Source organism: Chaetura pelagica, unplaced genomic scaffold, assembly GCF_000747805.2.
Source record: "Chaetura pelagica isolate M959 unplaced genomic scaffold, ChaPel_1.0 scaffold275, whole genome shotgun sequence".
Lineage (NCBI taxonomy): Eukaryota > Metazoa > Chordata > Aves > Apodiformes > Apodidae > Chaetura > Chaetura pelagica.
This window is the reverse complement of record NW_009953486.1, coordinates 2,229,329-2,251,536: the sequence shown is the minus strand read 5'-3', so window position 1 is coordinate 2,251,536 and position 22,208 is coordinate 2,229,329. Positions and strand designations below refer to the sequence as shown.

Below are 22,208 nucleotides of genomic sequence, written 5' to 3'. Positions count from 1 at the left end.
AAAAAAAAAAAAGGAACAGGGTACAACTCAGCTTTTAAATAATGGAGTAAGACAAGAAGGTAACTGTTCTTTAAATAAACGGCGGCCCAGCTACATCTGTGCACACCTGCCCTTGTGAGCCAAGCCAGGGGAGAAAAACAAAACAAAACACAAAGCCGGCAGGTCCATGTATTGTTCTGGGTCCCACGCTCAGTTTATCGATGGACAATGTAGTAATAATAGTCCTTTGCCACATGGTGGCAGCTTTTAGGTGAAAAGAGAAATATTCCCACCCAGGACTGACTGCAAGCTCTGCTCCAGGGAGAGAGAAATCGACAGACACAGGCAGACAAGTCACATCTCTGCAGAAGGACCGTGTGTCTGCACAGGCAGCAGGACAGAAGGACAAACTGCACACACGCTCCTCGGGGCAGCAGCGGCTCTGCCAGAGACAGAGTGTGTTTCACCCCAGCCTTTTTGGCCTGTGCTCCAGCTTTGGAGCTCAAGAACACTGCCTGCACCCCAGGCAAGGTTTAGAGTTACCCTGAAATGACACTGGGCATTCTGTAATTTCATGCTCCTTATCCAAATCTGTTCTTCTGAGAGAGAAAACAAAAGCTTGCTGGTTTATGAGGTGAAACCAGAGCTCCTGGGAGTGGAACTCAACTGCAAGGAGACCCACTTCCACTGAATAGAGACTGCAAAGTGTTGCAAACAAAAGAGTGGTGTTTTTGTCCTCAGATGGTTTGAAAGGAAGGTTAATTTTGTTACAGAAAACTCTTTATACACTGAACAAAGAAGTTCCCAGAGAAAGATATTTTCTGATTTAATTCACACTCACTGAAGTGTTTTACTAGTTCTGGAGATAAAAGTGTGAGAACTTTCTGTGCTCAGTTCTCCCTCTTTCCCCTCCTCTAATGAGGTTAGGAAGTGGAAAACCACTTCAGTTGTCTTCAGCACTGTTTGCTAAGTTGTAGGCTCGTTATATGCTAGATGTTTAGTACAACACTACTTCTTGCATGCAAGGACAGTTATATTCAGTAGAAAGTCTAACTAGTAGGCAGTTTTTTAAACCTTTTGGAAGATAACTGGCAAGCCTATTGTCTAACTTACAAGCCACCATTTCACTTTTGGAGACTGCAAAGTCCTTCTGTGTTAGAGAGAAGTCACAAGCATATTAAATTTCACACAAATAACTTGAAGCTACATACAGTTGAACACAGTTACAAAGGATTTGATAGTAATTGTAATTATTATATATGAAAAATACATTTTGATCCCTAAAGGGGAAAGGGCTCCAGTAAAGTTTACTGCAATTCTAATGAACCCAAATGAGTTTCAGACAAAACAGAGCTGAAGAGCAATGACTCAGCTTTGGTTTTGCCTACAACCAACATTTAAGACAAGGAACAAGAATTTACATTACTTTACATATTAGAGAGCAGGTCCCTCACCTCAGAACAAGGCCTGGTGTTTCATCTAGGAGTCAAACTCAAAGGACATTTCCCAGTGGGAACAGCCAAGCATCAGCTTTGTTCCTTGCAAATGGACAGTTACTTGTATCATAATATTGCTTCAGCAAATCAACCCAAGAGCCAGTATCACAGAAGGTTCCACCACAAAGAATTCATTCCCAACCTGGACATTTGAACAATAAATCAAGGAACAGCCAATGGTCAGAGAAGTGATTTCACCTCGGGGTGAGCTCGGGCGCTGCTGGGCAGGGGCTGCTCAGGTGTGCAAGAAATGCCAGTTTCATGAGGACCATCACAGTGATGCAATGTTTGGAAGAACAGAATCAAAAAGTAGCATTTTCAACATTGAGCAGGCTTTGTGTCATTGGCTTGGTTTGGCAGCAGCAGCTGTACTGACAAGTGTGTGCTCAGGGCACGTGAGATCATCTATAACCCAGTCCTACTAGGAAGGTGCTTCTTTCAGGCAAACAAAAGTCAGAAATGATACATTTGGCAGCAAACTGCTCTTAGTCAAGAGCTCATCTTCCACTAAAGAGGGAATGAGGATGGAAACCACTTTGCTCTTGCTACCTCATCCAACACGTGGTATTTAATGACAGATTTTCAATTTTTTCTTTTTTAAATAAAATGTATATTCTTAAGGTATTTGTGTTTAACTAAACTGGAACAGCAAAATCTCAATCTTGCTACTTACAGATCTATAGTATAGACAGATGCCCTGTGTACCATTAGTGCAGATAGACTGGAATTGTTTTCCTTATATGCAAGGCCAATGCAGGTAAAGGATAAATGGCTATCCAAATTCAGGAATTCTCACTAAATAACATAACTAACTTAAAAAGCACTGGTACCAGACCAGCCAGTTTTAGGCACATCTTTAAAAAAATAAAGTATGCATTTCATTAATGTAAAAATGCAAGAAGATTCTTAGAAACATTTGGACTTTATGGCGCACTGGAATGGAAGTGATGCTTCCTTTAGTTTCAAGGAATACAATAAAGGCTTAAAAAAAATAATAAACAAACAATACCATAGTATTCTTCATAGGGAAGAACAGTTTTAGTAAAACTGAAAGGATAAATAAGGACTAATAAGCAGCCAGGACAGCTGACTGGTGAGTGTTTGTGCTTTAAATGTCCAAAAGAAAAGAAAGTTCAGTAACTCTCCTCGTACCATCCCCAGACTGGGCATCCATAGTGCACACCTCCAGAGTTCAGGAACATGCTGCAGACTCCAGGACTAGCTGTAGCCATGGCAGGATCCAGTTGCCAGTGGCAACTTCCCCAGCAGATTCCAGGGCTGGGATCCCCAGGCCCACTGGCTGCCAGCTGGAGCCCAGCTGGGGTTAGGACTGTTGTGTGAGTCGTCTGTAATGAGGTAACACTTGGTTTTCAGGAAGATAAAGAGCCAGTTCCAAAGCTACAAGGACGGTGAATTCAAAACCAATCAGATCTCTTCTGTTGAATCTGAATCTCTCTTCTAGTTTCTGTGATAGTAGCAAAAAAAAAAAGAAAAAAAAAAAGAGGGGAAGAAACAGAACCAGTTAATCCCCAGGACACCAACGCAGTGTTAGATCAGGGCAGCAATGAAGCAGGAGCCAGTGATGCACAGCCAGAGCTGAACCTACAGAATCGAAAGTGTTGCACAGGATCAGCCAAGTAAACCAGCTTATCAGCTCAGCTCTGACACCCACACGGGTTACACGTTTGCCTGAGAGACACTAAGTGCAAAAATAACCTCATTGTAGGATCAGAAGGACATTAGACTGCACCAGTCAGGCGGTTTTAATGAATTAAAAAAAAAACAAACATCAAAACACAAACACATCAAAGAAGAGCCCTAATGAGACATAAAATGGACTGAAAGAGCTGGTCATGAATGCAAACATGCACTGCTGGAAATCTGGGCTTTCTGCTGGTCTGTGAAATGGAGGGTTTTGGCAACACCTGGAACAAGTCTCAGTACTCACATCGATAAGGTGTTTCACTTCATGTTTCCTGAGATCACTGCTGATCTTGGCTGCAAGCAGAACACAAGCACCAGCGCACAGTTTGCGGTTCTGTTTGTTGAGTTTGCCTTGGAGGACAAGCTTCTCAAAGTAAACATAAGCCATGGAGACAGTGACGGGCTCCAGGCTGCACTCCTCGCTCAGGTTCCGCATCTCTCTCTTCAAGCTGGGAATAGGGAGAGAAAAACCCTCTCAGACATGACAGCTTTTATGAAATGCTCTAGAAACACTGCAGCACAGGAGCTTGAGAGAGCATATGGGCAAGATTCCTACTTGGAAAACCATGACAATTATTATCCTAGACTGGAAAAGCCCAGCTGGCAGCAAGCTGGAGCTGATGCACAAACTGATTTAACCTGGCTGACAACATCTGCTGTGGAAGAACAGATCCTCATCTGCCCATAAACACCAGGGGCTTAGATGCCTCACTGACACACAGGCTATTGCAGTACGGTTGCCTCTGGGCTCCCAAACTGGTTTGTGAGTCATATTGTAAGACTGAACCACCCTGACCTAGAGAACAGCCCCTCAAAGATGTGCAGATCCCAGCAGCTGCTGCATGGAGACCTGCCTGCCACGCACCTCGTGGAGGAGCCAGGTCTAAAGGGGAAGGCAGACTGAATTGCCCCCTGCCCACAAGGGCCAGACATTCACTTCAGCATTAGGGCAGACCTTATGGTGGGTGCTGCCTCTCATGGCTGCTGTGCTGCATCTGCAAGATCTCTGTGCTAACACCCTACTCAGAACAGCAACAAGATGTGTATGGAGGACACCAGCAGGACATACTGCCTAAGCAAGCCTTCCACTTGGAGCTGAGCTACAGGTAGCCCTGGTGATTCAGCAGAATCAGATCTAAGCTATTTCAGCAGGCTCTGCCGGCATTAATTGCCCTGGAACACCAGCAAGATTAGAGCTCTCAAAAGCCACAACAAAGCATCTCACTGGTGAGTGGCCAGAAGCATTTCCTGGAAGATGAGGAATTCCATGTGGCACAGTCCTGTCTTTGTAAAATGCTTTTCTTTACTGACATCCCCAAACCTAACACTCTTCTGTATCCTAGGATCCTGTTGCAGTCCGTGGTCATCAGTGAATCTGGTAATTGAAAGGTAGAAATAGCCAAAGGGTCCAGAAAGACAATCCAGTTAGAGTAGGACTGCCCTACAGCTGAACAATCAGGTTACAAGTATTTGTTTCAAGGTTAATCCTACTTCTCTGTTAATTGGCAATGAGCATCAGGACACCACAGATGGTGAAACAAAACCCTTTTAGGCTGACCTATAAAAAACAACTGTCACCCTTTCTCAGCATCCTAAAAATTCCTGTACAGCACTGCCATCCTACAGTCAGCTCAACTGGCAACAAGAGATTAGTGTTTAATCATTTATACTATTAATAGATCTAGTATTTGCTCCATACAAGTGGAAGATAAAAGCATCCTTGTAGAGTGTAAATGTTCTCATTAGCCAGTGCTTGTTTCTTACCTCCTAATTTTGCTCAGTGTCAACTTGATATGAGGAAACTTCTCTCTAAAGGTTTCATTCATATCCTTTTTAAGGTCCGAGGGTTTCACATACTCTATGACTGTAGTCTGAAAATCAAAAGGCAAAATGAATAATTTATTCTTTGAGTAGGACTGACAGCCAAACAAGTCTTGCAAAGACACTAATGCAAAGGCAAACCCCAGTTTTACTCTTCTTGATTTAATACCTCTATAGTGTCCTAAGTAACAGACCACGTTGAATCTCATCCAAAAGCAAATGGTTACAAGAAGCAAGTGACAAGATGGAGATACATGTCAGGCAGGTCCTCAAGAAGTTGAGTGCATAAACCCAACTATTTGTATTTTTCCTAAACAATTCTCAAAAATCCACAGCTGTTTTTCCTAGAGGAAGTTTTCAGGGAAGTTCTTTATAGGAGGATCTCCCAGGTACTCACTCACTCCTCTGTTCAGCTGTGCCAGGCACTCACCATGTAAGAGGCAAAGATGAGAACACGTTTGTGTTTTCCACAGGGCCACTGAGGATCATCCAGAATATTTGGATCATACTCTGTAGCTTCTCCAGCTTCACTTCCTGAGGGAACAAGGAAAGCACATTGGGTCACAAGATACAGAGCTTTAAATCCCCTGTTTTCTCTTTAAAAAAGCTTTCAAGCAGCAAACATGAAAAGTGTTGGCAGAGTCCACTGTACAGTCACCTGTTTGCATTTCATAAATGCACCAGTCAGGTATTATAGTTATTATAAAACCACAGAAGCTCCTTCTCCAGGATGTGCCTGATGAGCCATTTTAGACTTAGTGCAAACTAAGTTTGTCATCCACAGATATGGGCAGAAAGCAACTGCAGCAGAGTGTGTTCTTTTGCCTATAGCCCAACCTAACAGGTAGCTGAGCTGTAAGGTTTGCTCTTTTACACAGATGAAGGGATTTCTTGTCACAGGCTGTTTGGCTTCTGCACTGTTGCTGTGCTGGAAGGCAAGGACGACCACCCGAACACATCTACACCAGATGTTTCTTGTTGAGTAGCAAAAAAACTTCACATTTCCAAGGAAATGGCTCTGCACTCCTGGGAATTGCATAAACAGAACTAGATTTACAGAGGACATAAGGAATGTGTGCAACTCTCCATCTAAAGGCTCATCATTTCTACTTCATTAAGGAGCCTTCTTTGCTAGGCTGTGCTAAAAACAGTCTCCTCCTCTCTTTCCAGCTGCAGCTCATCCTGCCTAACAACGCACTCCACCACTTGCAATAGTTTCAGGCAAATATATTCCTTTTATGCTTTTCTGCTGCGTGCACAAGTGGTGACAAGGCTGGTGGCTGTTCTTACCCATCTCTGTTCCTGCTGGTATCGTTTTTGCTGTCACAGGTTTGTATCTGGATCCAGGAAGACTCCGGGAAGCAGTAGCTCGGCAGGAGGGAACAGCAACGTAGCTGTCGGCTTTGCGAACAACCAGGGCGTTTGTTGGGTACAGGAAATTTGCATAGGACACAACCTTAAAACAAAGAGAGAGTTGAAGGGCAGAATTTATTGAACAGGTTATTTCCGGACATCTAGGATTTTCCAAGTCTGAGTCCCCTGGAGTTTGTATTTGGGAGTGAGGACCTTGAATTTGTGGGACAAACTTGGACGAGGAATGCCTTGTTTCCATAGCTTCAGTATGGAAGTGTTGGAGAAGGCTTGGTGGAGTGGCAAAGAAAAGGGGAGAATCACATCAGCAAAATCTGTCAGTATATAAATTTAACTAAAGAGGTATACATTTCGCCCACGTTTCTATCAAAACATCACTCACATCTTGCCTGAGATACCAGATTCTCCAAAAACAGAGGCAGAACCAGTCACAAGCTTCAACAGCCTCCTCAAAAGCAGCTTTATCACAAACCAAACACACTTAAAGCTTTTATGATCCAAATGAACTTCCATGATGGAGAGTTACAGTTCTCAACGTATGCAGCAGTGCTTTGCCATCCAGAAAGGCATTTGCCTCAGCTCATGAAATGGTCCCAGGATAAAGCACCTACTAGCTCCAGGCAATAGTTTGGCCATTGGCATTAGAGATCAAGAGACTAAGGAAGAACATGCCTTACCTTGCCATCAGCACCCAGCTCTACTCCTTCCAGTCCAAGCACCATCTCAGTGGAGACTGAAACTCCCCCAGAAGGATGTCGCTGCTTCTGTCCTTCCATCTTTAGATCACTACATGTAGATAGAAAATGCACGGTTGGAAAATGCAGTATAACCCCAACTTTCTCTGTGGTGAAGACCAGGTTCCTCCAGCAGCTCCAGTCAACACCACCAGGTCAGAGTTCTGCGTGAACAGTACAATCCCTCCACCCCATCTCCAAGAAAGCATCAATTTTTAAGTACTCTTATTAAAACGCAGAAATGTTCATTAACTGAAGAATCATATCTCAATTTTAACTCAAATCTGTAACTACACATATCAAATGTAAACTTTTTTTTCAAATATAGTCTTTCTGCATGAGACCATACCATTAATGAACACATTAATGCTCAAACACTTGCCAGCAAACATCACTTATATTACTAGCTTTCCAGGATTAGAGACTTGCCTTTCAAATGCAATTTTCCAAGCACTGCATGCAAACTGAAATGAAGAATTAAGGCTGCCAGCAGAATCCTGCTTCAGTGATGGCAGCATGCAGCTTTGGCACCCATATTCCAATGCACAAAAGCAGTTTTCAGTTAAAGAGCTGCACTGCCAGCTTGCAGACAAGCAGCATGACCCAGTGCTCACAATTGCTCTAAAATAGCTGCAGTGACCTCACTGCTTTTCTATCAAGTGTGAGAATATTTTTCCCATCAACTATTTTTACAGCAAGTGCATTTGCATACAATGCAACTCCCACCCCTAAACATCCGTTTCCTTTGTCCATAAGTTATGTGCAGGACAGAAGTGACAACACTATTGTTTTGCCAAAAGTGGGTGAGAACAAAATTAGTATTTTCTGTGGTCCACTTGTAGATCACAGACCTTCACAGAATCAACTCAGACTTCACAAGGGACTGTGCAAAGCTGGAGGGAAATCCTGGGTTGGTTGGGTTGCTGGGTTGGTTTCTCACAAGAGATCGTACTGACAGTTCTATCAAAGGTGTAGGACAAACACTAAATGCAGTTTCAATCAGTCTAAACTTTTTCTGTTTTTTTCAGACTGCAAATAGTGACATTCACAGCTTAGAGCTGAAGATACAAAAGAGCATCTGAAACTTACTTAGATGTAACTTCACTATAAAACTGTGAAGGTTTCCAGTTAAGGCACTAGCATCCTTCCCTGATGCTCTGTATGGGTTTTTTTTTCCAACACAATTGCTTGTTGCACTGAAGGCAATTGATTTCTGAGCCCTTTAGCAGCATGGGAAATGCTACACGGCAACAAATCACATCATCACCAGGACTGGAGTGCTTTAAAATGTGACTAAACAGCTGTAGAAAAGTCTACCTTTTCCACTATTTTTCTCTTGGAGTTGGAATGAATTCTATGACACTGTGGCCACATCTGATTTTACTGCTCTTATAGCAAGTTATTGCCCTTACACATTAATGGTAAAGTTAGTAAGTTCACCCGCTTCAAAGCAGGAGACCTAGACAAATCATGCTAATTTAAAAAGATCTTTTGCAAGCGACAGGCAGTGCAAGACCAGACACCTCACAAAGCAGTTACAGGTGACTCACCTGATCCGTAAACTCTCCCCGTAAGGTAGGATAGAAAAAGCCACACACAGAGTTCGTTTAGCACAGATTAACACTATCCTGTGAGCAGATGGGAGAGATCAGGGTAACAATTAAGATTCAGACATTACAAAGCAGGTTGTTATGGAACCTGAACACAAAGCTCCCCTTAAATTGTTCTGTAAGTTACACAGATACTGCTACAGATTGTGTTTTCAGAAGGCAGCACAAAACCAGACATTTCGTTCTGACTCTGTAGGCCCTTAGAGCCAAGTTCTGTGTCAACCCCCAGTGCTCTGTAACTGCCATCACCTTGGGAGTCCTTCAGAGGAGATCCTAGTCTTTAAAAGATTATCCATATTTATGTAATTTTTACATAAACTTTGTGAAAAGGTGTAGATAATATTTTACATGTAGATGGGAGTCTCACACCTCCATTAACAATAAATATTAACATGGCTGCCTCCTTTCTCTTCTGCCCAGCAACTATGAGCCAAGATTTTGGCTAACCCAAGCCATTCTCCTGAAATCCTCCCCAACTCTAAGCTCCCTGTGTGCTGGAGATAAGAAAGGTGTTAAAAGAGAATGATTTAACCTTCTCAGATTAAATCAGGATAACAGAACCAGCAGAACATTGCTACAGATGCAGCAGATAATGTGTGCTGGAGATAAGAAAGGTGTTAAAAGAAGGTGTTTAACCTTCTCAGATTAAATCAGGATGACAGAACCAGCAGAACATTGCTACAGAGGCAGCAGATATGAGCACCTACTGCTTTTGAGAGAATTATGTATAAAATTACAAGGACCCCAAGAACAACACCTCATTCCCACTGCCATTAAATGACTAATTGCATTGAACTAGAGTCTGCTGCTGAGCACATCCTATTCCACCTGTGTAGAGGAGGCACCTTGATCTCCAGAAGTTACCTGCTGTTCTTGGTGTCATACTGCCTCATGTTCTTGATGAAGTGCATCTTCTTCAAACTTTTGTGTCGTGGAGACCCAGATATGTGCTTGGCTCTGCAATTGTGAAACAAACAAACAAACACACAAAGCAAAACAAAACCTGTTAAGTGCTTTGAAAAAAAACAACCCACAAACCACCAGTCATGCCAGTTGTATGATCAGATGGCAGCACTAGCATGCAGGACCTCAGAGATTGGCGTGGAAGAGGGTGGAGGGAGGCAGGACTGCATGCAACGAGATTAATGCTGCTTTGGAAACAAGTACCTTCGTACACTGGCATATTCCACTATGTCTTCTAAAAAGTCTAGAGAGCAGCGCTGGGAGATAAAACGCCTTCTGCAAAATGTACAACACCACGAAGAGTGAACAGTATTAGTTCATGGCCTCCGAGTTTCTGAATGGCAACAGATCTATGAGCTCTTAGGACCAATGGCAGGGGTTTGGGATTTATTACTTGCTGGTGGAAGAGTGCTTGACTAAGAGTTTCAAGTTACTAAAAAGGCCAAGAACTTGTCACCCCCTCCAGAACCCTTGAAGTATGTATTTATACCAACTTAATTAACAAGAGCATTTACAAATGAATTGTGAAGCTATGGCTGCAATTTCCTTAGGAACAATGCACTCAGATTCAACTGCCAGCAGCAAAACACTGACACTGCAACTACCAGATTCCTTATTTTTGTTATGCTTTTGTTTAAGCATACATTATGCTGCATTTTTAGCACAAGCTACAAACATTGAAGTCCAAGGTTTTCTTCCAAAGTGAAACAGTAACTCAACTAATGGACAACACCACCATGGGAGTCAGCACAGGTGCAGCACACGAGACCAAAGTTGCAGGACTCTGGTTTGACAAGATCTCTGGAAAAAATTCCAACTTTAAGCTGCATAAGAGCTCTGGCAGCCACGAGCAGCCAAACTGCCCAGACAGACCCAGGCCAGGTTCTCATACCTGGAAGTTAACATTCAGCACCAAAGCAAAAGCATGGCACCTTCGGGTGGTGCAGGGAAAAACAAGAAAGAAAGGGTGCAAGACAAAAATGGGATTCATTAATTGCTGATTACAATGAAGCCATTTACAGCTTCAGTTGATTGAAGATTAAAAAAAAAGAAGATACTTGGGATTTAATTCTACTCTTGAAGCCCAACACTTGATGTTTTGAAACAGCCTGACAATCTGCTAGTCCCACTGACCTTGCCTTTCATCCTCTCCAGCCTGAGCTGGGGAAGAAACCAAACCACAGTTTTGTTGCTACATAAGAGAAACACCAGAGTTCCGGAGAATGAACAAAACCTGGCTGCTTTCTTAAGCATAGTGTCTAGAGAAAAAAAAGACTTTAAGAGAAAAAAAAGACCACAACTCAGGTAGGAGGATGAAAAATTAGTGTCCCTTTCTGTAAACAGAAGAGAGGTAAATCCTGCCACAGGACTAACACCTTCAGTATTGCTGAAGACTGCCACCCACAGATCAACAGTTATTAAGGGTGACACAACATTCCTGGTACAGCTTCAATGCCCTTCATCAGCAAGTTTGTTTTAAAATTATTATCAGTATTATGCTTTCCAGTGAGAACTGCAGAGGGAAGTCTAATGCATACAGACAGTCATCTTTAACATCTAACCTGCAATAAAAAAAACCCTTAGTGAAATGTGGAAACCAGTCTCCAACCTCCTGGCATGAAGGCAGCTGGTAATGTCCCCAGTCTTTCTCCTTCCTAGGAGAGACCTGGCTGGATGCAAAGACACCAAGTAAGGTGAGCAAACACAGCCAACACCAGTGACAACAGGCACTGGTACAAAACCAGCATGTGGTTCTGTGAAAGGATGCTGGTGTAAGTAACTGGATGGACTGGGAGAGCCATGGCCAGACCTTCCCTAGTAAGTCCCCAGTGCTTTAGGTCCAACTGCCCTCAGGGGCAACAAGGATGTTCTCACCATGATGGTGGAGACCCACCAGGAGTATTACACCTTCTGAACACCAACTCCTTTTCTCAGCAACAGGGATAAAAGTGACAAACACCTGAACCCACTGCTCTGTATGAGCATATCTGGAAGTACAAGGCCGTGACAGTGAAGATCCTGCCCCTCAACTCAAAACCACAATGACTCATTCCCCCTCTGCCAACAGGAAGCTGCATTTTTAGCTGTGCTTCTAAATAATACTTTCTGTCCTCAAGTGAAGCTGTCACCTTGAAGGAATCCCAGATGTTAAGCAAGACACTCTCCCTCAAATCTCAAAACACAGTGTACATAAAGAGGTCTCACTATCCCAGTCAGAGCACCTGAAAGTTCGTGTGCTCAAGCCAACGTTTCATAGCAACGTGGCTCCCTCACTGCGGTCAGAGACCTGCTGGGTTCCTCCCTACCACTAATTTACCAAACTTGTTCTTAGGTCCTGCAGTACTTGAAGCATGCTGCAAAATTTAACACTTTTTCAGTAGTCTACACCTATTTTTATATTTATGCACACAGATACACATTTAGTTGGGAGTGCTCTTCTCATGCAGCCAACCCACGCTTCACCATCAGGCAGCACAGAATCACTTCAGGGGCTGCTAGTTTTGATTAAAAAAATGTCAAGTCACGTATCCAGTGCTGAGCTGTTTCACCAAGGCTAACACTTCTCACTTGTGCTCTGATCCACTGGAATCCAAAGGATTTTAAGTCATTTACACAGAAAGTTTGTTGCCAAATGCAACTGAACCACTAAAGCAGAACACCAACACCTGTAACTGCAGGGTACCTTATGCACACACTTAACGATGAGCTGCCTGCCAATTAGAAATCTAAGTATCCAATATTAAAATGTTAATGAGTTCTGTAGAGCAGGCTGTAATTTCAACAGTATCCTAAAGAAAGTCCAGACATGTCCATTTGCCAGTACGAGCTATTTCCTTGACAAGCTAGGGAGGGTTTGTTTGGATGTCCTTGGCCAGGAGCACTTTTGGGTGCTTCTCTCCCGCTGTTTCAGGAGCCAACAAAGCAGGACCCTCCCAGAGCTTCAACATTAAAAAAAACAACTGTGTTTACACAAGCCAGCACCTCTGAGGGGACCCACCAAGAGAGAAAACACACGCAGCACATGCTCAGAGATAAGGGGCTATCAAGCAGAGGAATTCTGGATTATGCCTTGGCTTGTTATCTCCATGCGCACACATGGACGTGCACAATCCAACACCACTGCTGAATCCATGATGAGCTAAACATGCACTTAAAAAAAGGCCCACACAAAAAAATCTTGTGTTTGGATAAAAACCCATGCAGAGTTGCATTTTGACTTCCAATATATGGCAATAGCCACTCATACATCCCTTCTGATGGGTTTCCTACTGAGGAAACCCAGCTTCTGAGTGCTTACAGCTTCAGAGTTGTCCTCTTTTGGCCTGCCAGTGATCCACTGAGCAGAGAAACTCTACACAGAGGGCAAACAACCACAGACCAGCAGCACAGAGGATCCCTGGCCCCGAGGTTGACACAGCTCTTAAGTGTTCCCAGCAGAACAGGACACAGCTAAGAGCAGTCTATGTATAGCACCAGTAATCCCTACGCCTCATCTTATGAATGAAAAGAAAAAAGCTGGTTAAGTCACAGCTCCAGATTAAAGAACAGTAACCTTTCTGATGGCTTGCCAAGGGTATTTTCCCCTTCCCACTCACAGGCTGGGTGACCTGCACACACCCAAGAGGACAAGGGTAAAGTCTGAGGATGTTGCTGTAGTTGGAAGTGTCCAAGTTGATAATTCTTTAGCACATTTTATAGTTGAATGCAAAATACACCAACCCTGTACCATCAGACGTGGCTTCAGGCACATGCCAGCCTTTTCCCACACCTGCTCTTGGGCCACTGTGTTCTCTAAGGGACAGTGGGGCAGCCCTTTGGACACATGTTCCTTCTCAGCACTTCTAGGCTTTGCAGCAGCTCCCATGAACCTCATTTTAACTTCTAATATCGGACTTTAAATGGCAGTGGCCAATGAGCTTGCTGAAGCCACCGTGTGCACCGGCCCTTTGGCCATTTTCAAGCTTCTCTCTGTTTTGCTCTTCTGGCTCCTGCTTTTCTGTGAATGGACTGGCTTGTCTTGCTCCTTCCTGAAGGGTTACACCAGAAGCTTATAAAAAAATCTTGCTGGGATTCTCCTCCCATGCCAATTAACCCCCACCTCTCACACTGGCACTTCTGCTCTCCAAGCCAACCACGCAGCCAGAGTTCCATCAGCAGTCAGCAACTTCCACTCAGGCAGCACCCTGAGTTCATCCTCTGCCTGGTTCCTTATCCTCATCACTTCCAGGATCACCAAGCCCTGCAAAAGGAGCATTCAAAGATGCTGCAAAAGCCAGAGAGTAACATGACATGAGACTTCCTCCAGCCAAAGGGCCTGGTGGGGCAGATCATTGCAGATGGAGTCACATCCCTTGCCCCGCTGCACTCACCCACACAGGGACACAGCCCCTGGCACTGGGCTAAAATTAGCAGCAAGGCTTAGATTCTCTGTTGCACTTGAGCCATCCATACTGTTAATAGATGGGGGGGATGGGGGATGCCAAGGATTTTTAATTACTGGGTAAAATTAGGGCCTAATAGAATTTGGTTTCCTATTTCTCAGTCAAAAGGGTTTTTATTTTCATAGGGATGTCCCTTTGTAAGGTCCTTTACAGGCCCCATTATAATCACAGCTGTCAAAGGACTGAGTTATTAATATAACAAGGACAAAAATCATTTACTGGTTTTTGGAAACACTAGCTCAGTAACAACAGTCAAAGGCAATTTGCACAAGAATCCAGATCCCAAATCCTGTTTACAATAGGAAGACATACCTGTCAGATTTGTTTTCCCAAGACATATTTTAAAGATTAAGCTGTATCATTTCCCTTCCTCCCGGGTGAGCCAACAACCCAATGTGAACTGTGCTTCAGTTTGACGAGGTAAAACAGGCACCAAGGGATTAAGAAAATCAGTCCCAGTATTTAAGCTTAATTTTGCAACAGCCCAGGAGACATTTACCACTTGCAGGTTTGCATTTCAGAGCACACGGGTGTGAACATCCCTGTTCTCATACCAGTGCCCTGCACCTCACCCCCCTCAGCACTTACATTAATGAGCTTCCTGCTCAAAAGCAGATGGAGCACAGCTCACCAGCAGCAACAAGTTCTTAGTAATTAAAGCCAAAAGAAGCCAGAGAGCTCATTTATACTGAATCACCTTGAAAACCACATAATTGGTGAAACAAATAACTTTACTGAAGAAACTATACTATGAAGTGCCCAGCACCAGGCAAGCTATTTTCATGGGCAGATGGTTTCAGCTCTGATGTTCAATGAGAGGCAATGGCAGAGAAGACACCCTGCTTAACTGACAGCAAGTGTATCCTTATTAAGTCAGCTACTCACTGTTTTATGGCATCACAAAAGTGCAGTTTGCATTTTAGGCCACTGTTCTGACATTTGTTGAATTATCAGACTGCCAGAGAACAATTACAAGTCTCACAGCAGGGCTGGTTTAAGTTATTCCTCTGATAATCTTCGTTTGAAAGAGTAAATCCAAATTAGCCACGCGAGCATGGAAAGTACTTTTATGCTTCAGAGCAGGTTCCTCTGCACAGCCTCAGGACGAGGTCTAATTCCTTCACCTTTCTGTTCTTATTCAAGATTTATTTGCAAAACTGATGGGGCAGCAGGGCCTTTTCCTGCTGGTCTCAAAAGTCAGGAGAAAATCCTGCACCCCTCAAACACAGCAAAGCCATATGCAAGGAAAAGAATGTGTCGTGCAGCCTATGGGGCAGGAGAGAACAGAAATGAAGCACAACCTGAATGAGGGTGGAGGCAGAGTAAGTGGGAAGCTCACTAAGCCTAGAAAGTTTTAAATACTAACAAAGCAAGAAATTAGATACTCTTCACAGCAGCTGCTACTTCACTGCTGATTCACAACCACATATGATTCAGTCCTAATGCTACTAAGAAAAGAGTTTTGTATTCATTGCCTTTCATAAATCCCATTGTTTTGGTGCTAAGAGTGTTTATACAATCCAAGGACAAAAGAATGCCTTCCAGTAAGGATTATAAAAGCCATCTGTTGCAATAGAACCACCAAACCAGATGAAAGGTTTGCTCTGCCCAGAGCCCACTTCCTCCAAAGCCCACTCCTAAAATTCCAGCTGCTTTTCACAAAGCAAAGTAGATGTGCTGGCCAGGACACAAACAGTACTTCCTCAAATTTCTACCAGTTTCTGGAGATGTTCCTAGTTCACCAGCCTGGTTCCCTCTGTGCTGTGTGCTCTGCTCACTTAGCACTGAACTACTGACCAAACCAGGCAAGCGTAATGCAAAGTGTGCCCTCGATAACACTGTGGGAATTATGCTTCATCCACTTCCTGAGAGATGATACTGTAATTTCATCATGTGCCTTGTTAAAATTAAAGCCTTCAGCATGATAAAATTCCCAAGTTAAAGAAGAGAAATCAAAAGAACAGGGAGAACAGCTTTTAACTGGGAAGGAGAATAAAACCCAAAACAGGCGACTGGAAGAAACACAAAGACAATGTAGAGGTCTCACAGTGTTTCTACAGGCACTTGGTTCTTTCCAGCACATTGTCCAGCACCTCCAATCCACAATCAAGAGGTTGTAGCCTCACTAGGGCAAAATTTTACACTTAAATTCAACAAGCCCAAGAGAGCAAGTCTGTCCATGCTGTGAAGCAAGCAGCAGTTCAGCCCGTGCTGTGGCTGGCTAGCTAATGAGATGGCTACCCAGCTCCAAGGCAGGTCTGCAGGTGATGCTGAGCTTGGGTACCACTGCCTCCAGCTGCAAAACCTGGGTGTTCCCAGCTCCTGGGGAAGGGCAGCCAGGATCACAGCCTCAGGCAGGGACTCAGCTGGCAGCAAGCTTTGAGTTGTGGAGGTTCCATACATCTCACCAGTCAGAGGGCTATCTCTTGAAACACTTCTGCTTTGCTTGCTCTCATTAGACCAGCTAAAAGTTCTTCATTTAGCATCTTTTCCAGAGATTAAATAAGCATTTACAGTAAGTTATATACACAGCAGCTATAAACCAAAGGTGAGGAGTTTAAAGCTCTGCATTTGAAGAGCTAGAATGACAGAGGGACTTCAGCTAAGCCTCCTCCATCTGCAGTCACCTGCTTTCTCAACAATACCTTGTGCTCATTAAAGAATCCAAGTTTTATTATGCTCCTGTGCACATCAGATTGTGCATTTTTAAGCTCAAACTACAGAGACAGAAGACTTTAGAACAATCTTCAAAAAAGGGTTCAAAAGCATCTTCAAGCTTGCTCAGCCTGACAGCTTCAGCTGGCTGACAGATGGAAAGAAGGGGGAACACAGGACAACTGAAGTTAAGTCTTCAAGATTTAATATAACTAAAAAACACATATTGCAGGAAATAATATTTCATGCAGAGTTTTGTGATACTCACTTCCCCTTCCTCCAAAATGTTTTCCCCTTCTAAGCTAACCAAACCATACCCAAACCTGGAGTAGAAGAGCTCATCTGTAGCTCAGAACTACTCTTTAAAATGGAAAGCAAATCCCTTCCTGTCTCTTCCACAGTTCCTAGTAAATGGCAAAAAACCCCACAAGAATCAGTGCTGGAAACTCTTCTGAACTGGTTCAGTCCTGGTGCTCTGAGCACACAACAAAGGAGCTTCATCCCCAGGTAGGTAAGACTGCTGTCCAGCTGGCTGGCAAAGCAGAGGCAAGTTTGGGCAGCCCACATCTCTGCAATTATCAAGAAGGACTTTGGGGTTAAGCAAAGTTATGGCAAGGAGCACAGACAACCTGAATACATCCTTCTCACCAACAGCCCCAGGACTCAGCATACAGCTGCTGCTCAATGCCAGCTCCAAGTGCTCAGACTGATCAGCTGAGATCAGGAGGAAGGCAAGGAGGAGAATAACTATTTTAGACTGTGAATCAAAGAAATGATGTATTAAGCCAGTGCACCACGATCCTGCAGAATTCCAAGTCAAGAGTGATATTTGAAAATAACTGTCCGATAAGTCTTGTGTTAGTTTTCCTAACCCAAAGGAAGCCTGTGGAGTAAACCTTGCAAGTAAAACATTAAGAGAATAGCCACAAATGCAGTGCTGCTGCTTAAGGTTTTGGCAGCACATTCAAGTCCACACCAGAGAAGCACGAGGATGAGGACAGGAAGCTCCAACCGTATCACTCCTACAGGACTTGTTCACTGGAGGTCTGAAATGGGCCCTCCCATCTCCTCTCCAAAGCTATTTAGCTCTTTCTATTTAATTTCATAGCATTTCCCCTCTCGGCTGATGACTCACTGACTGAAGCAAGACAACACCAATTCCAACCACCCTCACGGCCTCCTGCAGAGGAACTGGGAGCTCACAGCAAGGAAAGATGGAACTGGGGCATCCCCTTTCCCTCAGCATCCCCAAACCCACTGCTGGGCCTGCTGTGCAATCACTTGGAAAAGCTACAGAATCTGCCCACAGGTAAAATCAGCTGCAAGTACAAGTAACTCTGTACAGATTACTCCTGCCTGGAGTCCCCAGTTACTTCTAAAGCCTCTGGACTCTTTTAAATGAAGAGGTCAAATAACTTTGGCATTAGCTGCGTTTGGGTTCGTTTGACACAGACCCATTCACAGAGGTCTGCACGATATAAGGATGTGGGTTTCTGATCTCCAAGTTTCCTGCTAGGCATACAACTTCTTCTGGAAAATATACCTGTATGGGAATGTCAGATAATAAATGCTACAAGCAGCTATAAATTATAAATATTTAATATTGGACACATGCAATTCACCTGCAATCGCAAATATGGGAGAAAGTTGTAGAAGCAAACTGCTTGCTGAGGAGAAGATTTCAGCCTTAGCATTTCAGCTGAATTTTAAATAAAGCTCAGGTTTAGAATATGTCCATTTTCAGCCCCGAGCAGCACATCCCACTCGTGTTCATGGCTGAAAGGTCAAAGCTTGTTGGCCCTGACTTCCTGAAAAGTACCATGTGTGCTCAGGTTATTCCAAATAAGGCTAGAAATGAAAACTAAGACTTTTAAACATTTCATCCATCTCAGCTAAATCTGTTCATTAGTAGAGGGTGGAGTTTTTTAAAAAAATATTTGTATTTCCTGAAGTGAAAACAGCAGCTAGGCTGACAGTAGGACAAAGTAACACGTTAACCATCATAAGAAAAGCCTGACCAAGCATTTCTGCTATTCCACCCAAGGAACTGATCTGATCACACCTATGTCAGCAATCCAGCATCCAATTAACACTTAAAAGCAGAGCTGGCCCAAAATGCTGCTGTTATCAACTACTGTTTAAACTCCCACCCTTAAAATGACCTAAATTAGCTCAGTCATTTCTGATTTATCAGCAACCACAAACATTCAGCTCAGCTCCCTGACCACTGAACACCAAGGACATTAAAGCATCAGTTGCATATAATTTAGTCTCTGTATTTATTTTTAGACCCAGGGAAATGCAGCAAATACATGGCAAAGCCAGCTGCTTTACATTACACTATGTTGAAACCTCAGAAGCACAACAAGCTTTGACATCCAAGGCTGTTGTTCCCATTCTCCATGCTTTCATAACCTGGCTATTTTCAGGGCCCTCTGTTATCTGTTTCCCCAGAAACTCTGCCAGTTTCAGACTCAGCTGCAGAAATTCATTTAAAAAAAATATCTGTGAATGCTGCTTTGTTCACTATTTGCTCCTTCCCTCCACTGCTTTTTGTGAGGCTTGTTCTTTGACAGAGCAAAAGAACAGAGCAAGATGGAAAAGGAGAAGGGAGGAGGGATGGCAAGCAGACTGGTACAACCCAGCGTTGTGATTGAAGATCCTGTAAACAGAAGATTCCTTAGGAAAACAAAAGTGGAATATTAAAGTCATTATGTTTATAATGCTCAGCCAGAACTGCAAGGAAACCCAACATCCAGATTGAACAATGCCTCCGAGGGAGCCTGCACCACTGAAGTTTCCATCCTAAAAGACTTGACACCTACTGAGCAACTCCAAGTTCCATTAGCTGAGCAGATCACCTATTCCTTAGGGTCTACTGAAGATCCTGCCTGTTGCTAATTAACAGCCCCCAGCTCTAGCAGAGGTCACAACCCGCCCTGAGCTATGCTGGTTGGTCTCAGCTACTTCCAACTGCTCAATCAAGATCAAGTTTTGCAATGGGACTCTGCCCAATGAAACTGCCAGTTCTGGATAAAGTGATCTCCATGGATGGGGGCAAGCCCCAGCCTTGTGACATTCCCAGGCATGGCACAGGACTGCAGCAGCACTGGTCAGGGAGCACAGAGCAAATCTAGAGCCCCTTCATCCGTGCTCCTGGTGCATTTGAGGGCAGCTCCACAGAGGGTGATTGAAACAGCTCTTGACAGTGACTAAAAAAGAACTCTGAGAAGAGCAGCTGCCTTGAGTGGGCACCAAAGATTAGATGTCCAGAGTCACAGCACAGATTCCACCTCCCCCCAATGACTTCATGCGCCTGTATATTTGAATGATGCCCAGAGTGAACCCATCTGGAGAGCAGCAGCTTTACTGTACAGCAAACTGATACCCAGATTCCCAAGTCTCAATAAAAGAAAACCCATTTTGCAACTGTTTGTTTTGCAAGCAGCAGGCCACATGCAGAAGGGGAAGCAGCATCACCACCCCTGCCCTGCAGGGTAAAGTTCCTGAAGCACTGCTCAGGTATTCACGTGAGATGCTGCCGTTCTGCAGGGATGAAAGGGTGCTCTGTCACAGAGCAAAACACGGAACTGTCCAGCAAAAATAGTGCCTCAAGTCCCTCACCCTCTAACTCGAAGGTGAAATTGTAATTACAAAGGGTGGTCCCTCCCACCCGCTCCTCTCCCCAGTGTGACAGGGAGGAGATACATTGGGTCTAACACACCCCCACTGACAGCATAAAAATGTCCTTTTGTCAGAAAATATATGTATTGCTGTGTAAAGAGCAGAACCTTCTGCCTGATAGTTTCAGCTGATGTTCTCCACCTACTCTTTTCTTCTTTGAACACAAAAACACAGAGAAATTCTCACTCCGAGTCGTAAGTAGTACAAAAATTGATGAATGCAATACAATATACTCTTTCAGCCACCTCTTCCAAGCTGAAAAATCATGGCCTGTTTTATCATTACTCACACAGAAGCCCTTTCATTCCTCCAAGTATCACCCTCACACTTTGCTCTACCTTTTATTTCTGATTCATTGTTTTCAGATGGATTATTAGAATTATCATAGTGGAACGTAACATCTAAAATCAAATGCCAAGGAGAAGGTGGAAAGGACATCAAAAGACAAGATCCTGGTCTTGGCATGGGAAGGGGAAGGATTGAACTATTTCCATGAACATTATCAGTCCAGAACTCAGTCTGCACAGAGACACCACGTGTCCCACCTGCAAAGGTGGCCGTGCCTGTCACACTCCTGATGCAAAACTCACCCTCAAGAGCTTTACCTACGTTATTAAAGCAATGAAACGAATCTCACAGCACCTGGTGTGCTGGCTTTCATGGAGCAGGAGTGCTCAGAAGGAGCTGTACCAAAGCAACACCCCCACTTCAGGCTTTCCTGCACAACAAGCCAACAACGACAGCGCAACCTGTGCACACAGGGCACCCACAAGGCAGGCCCAGCTTCAGTTTCTCCACATGAGGAAAGAAAGGTCTCTTCCATTACAGGAACTGTCATTTATCACCCCTTGCTTCTCCAGAAGGAAAGAAATCCTAAACCACAGGAGAGATCAGGAGGCCCCCACACCACAAACTACTTCTCTTTAAATTCACCTGTCCCTCCAAGCAGCCATTTCCTGGGCATCAACCAGACACCTCCACTGCGAGATGCACACCTGGAGGAAACACCCATCAGCTGCACCAGCAGAGCTCCCCAGCTGTACAGCACAGACAACATCTCTACTTCAGCTTGCTAACACAGCTCTGGAAGACACTGTGAAGACCACAAAGACTTAAAGCCCTGGATGCTGCTTTGCAGGCTCAGGGGGCCAGCTCAGCTCACAAAGCTGTTTAGGCCAGAAGCAGCCTGAAAAAGAGTTCCTTCAGAGTTCAGATCTCCAAGATCTGAATCCAGAGCCTGTCTTCCGAGCGATCAGAAAGTCAGCACTTCCAGGCTGATGGAAGCCCTTTAGAAACGCCGTGGTAACCCTGCCCTGAAGGCCAGAACATCCTCCCCTGAGGCTGACTCAAAGTTCCCAGCGTCCAGCCGTGGATTAATACAGAGTTAGTGCCCAGACAAGCAGCAGAGATCGGGAGAAGGGACATCAGCAGAGAGGCCGTCGCACAGAGGAAGAGTCCTACCCAGCAGGGGCTCTGTCGGCTCCATCGGGAAGCAGAAAAACGCAAAACCCGCGCTGGGGGGGGAAAGCAGGAGGGAGGGCTGAGGGCACCGCAGAACCGCAGCCAGAGGGATCAGCGGGCGAAAGGCTGCGCGAATCCCGCTCTACCAGGCACCCTCGGGCTGGGGCATCCCCGGCAAGGGCAGCCGCGCATCCCGGCGCTTCCAGAGCCAGCGGGTCCCTGCGGGGCAGGGGCTCCTTCTGCCGGCGGCACCGCCCCCCCAAGGCCGCTGGCCCCGGCGGCCGCCGG

At 44.5% G+C, this 22,208-nt stretch overlaps 1 protein-coding gene across 1 annotated transcript in view; it reads right to left on the bottom strand.

Moving 5' to 3' along the window:
• Positions 1 to 2,402: 2,402 nt before the first annotated feature.
• CABLES2 (Cdk5 and Abl enzyme substrate 2) overlaps positions 2,403 to 22,208 on the bottom strand; it is a 28,586-nt gene continuing 8,780 nt past the window's right edge. The window contains exons 2-10 of the mRNA XM_009998733.1: positions 9,883 to 9,954; positions 9,580 to 9,672; positions 8,656 to 8,733; positions 7,049 to 7,157; positions 6,291 to 6,456; positions 5,431 to 5,534; positions 4,944 to 5,050; positions 3,424 to 3,628; positions 2,403 to 2,940 (exon numbers count right to left, since the gene is read on the bottom strand). Of these exons, the coding sequence (XP_009997035.1) occupies positions 2,800 to 2,940; positions 3,424 to 3,628; positions 4,944 to 5,050; positions 5,431 to 5,534; positions 6,291 to 6,456; positions 7,049 to 7,157; positions 8,656 to 8,733; positions 9,580 to 9,672; positions 9,883 to 9,954 (1,075 nt within the window). The 3' untranslated portion in view covers positions 2,403 to 2,799. The remainder of the gene's footprint in view (positions 2,941 to 3,423; positions 3,629 to 4,943; positions 5,051 to 5,430; positions 5,535 to 6,290; positions 6,457 to 7,048; positions 7,158 to 8,655; positions 8,734 to 9,579; positions 9,673 to 9,882; positions 9,955 to 22,208) is intronic.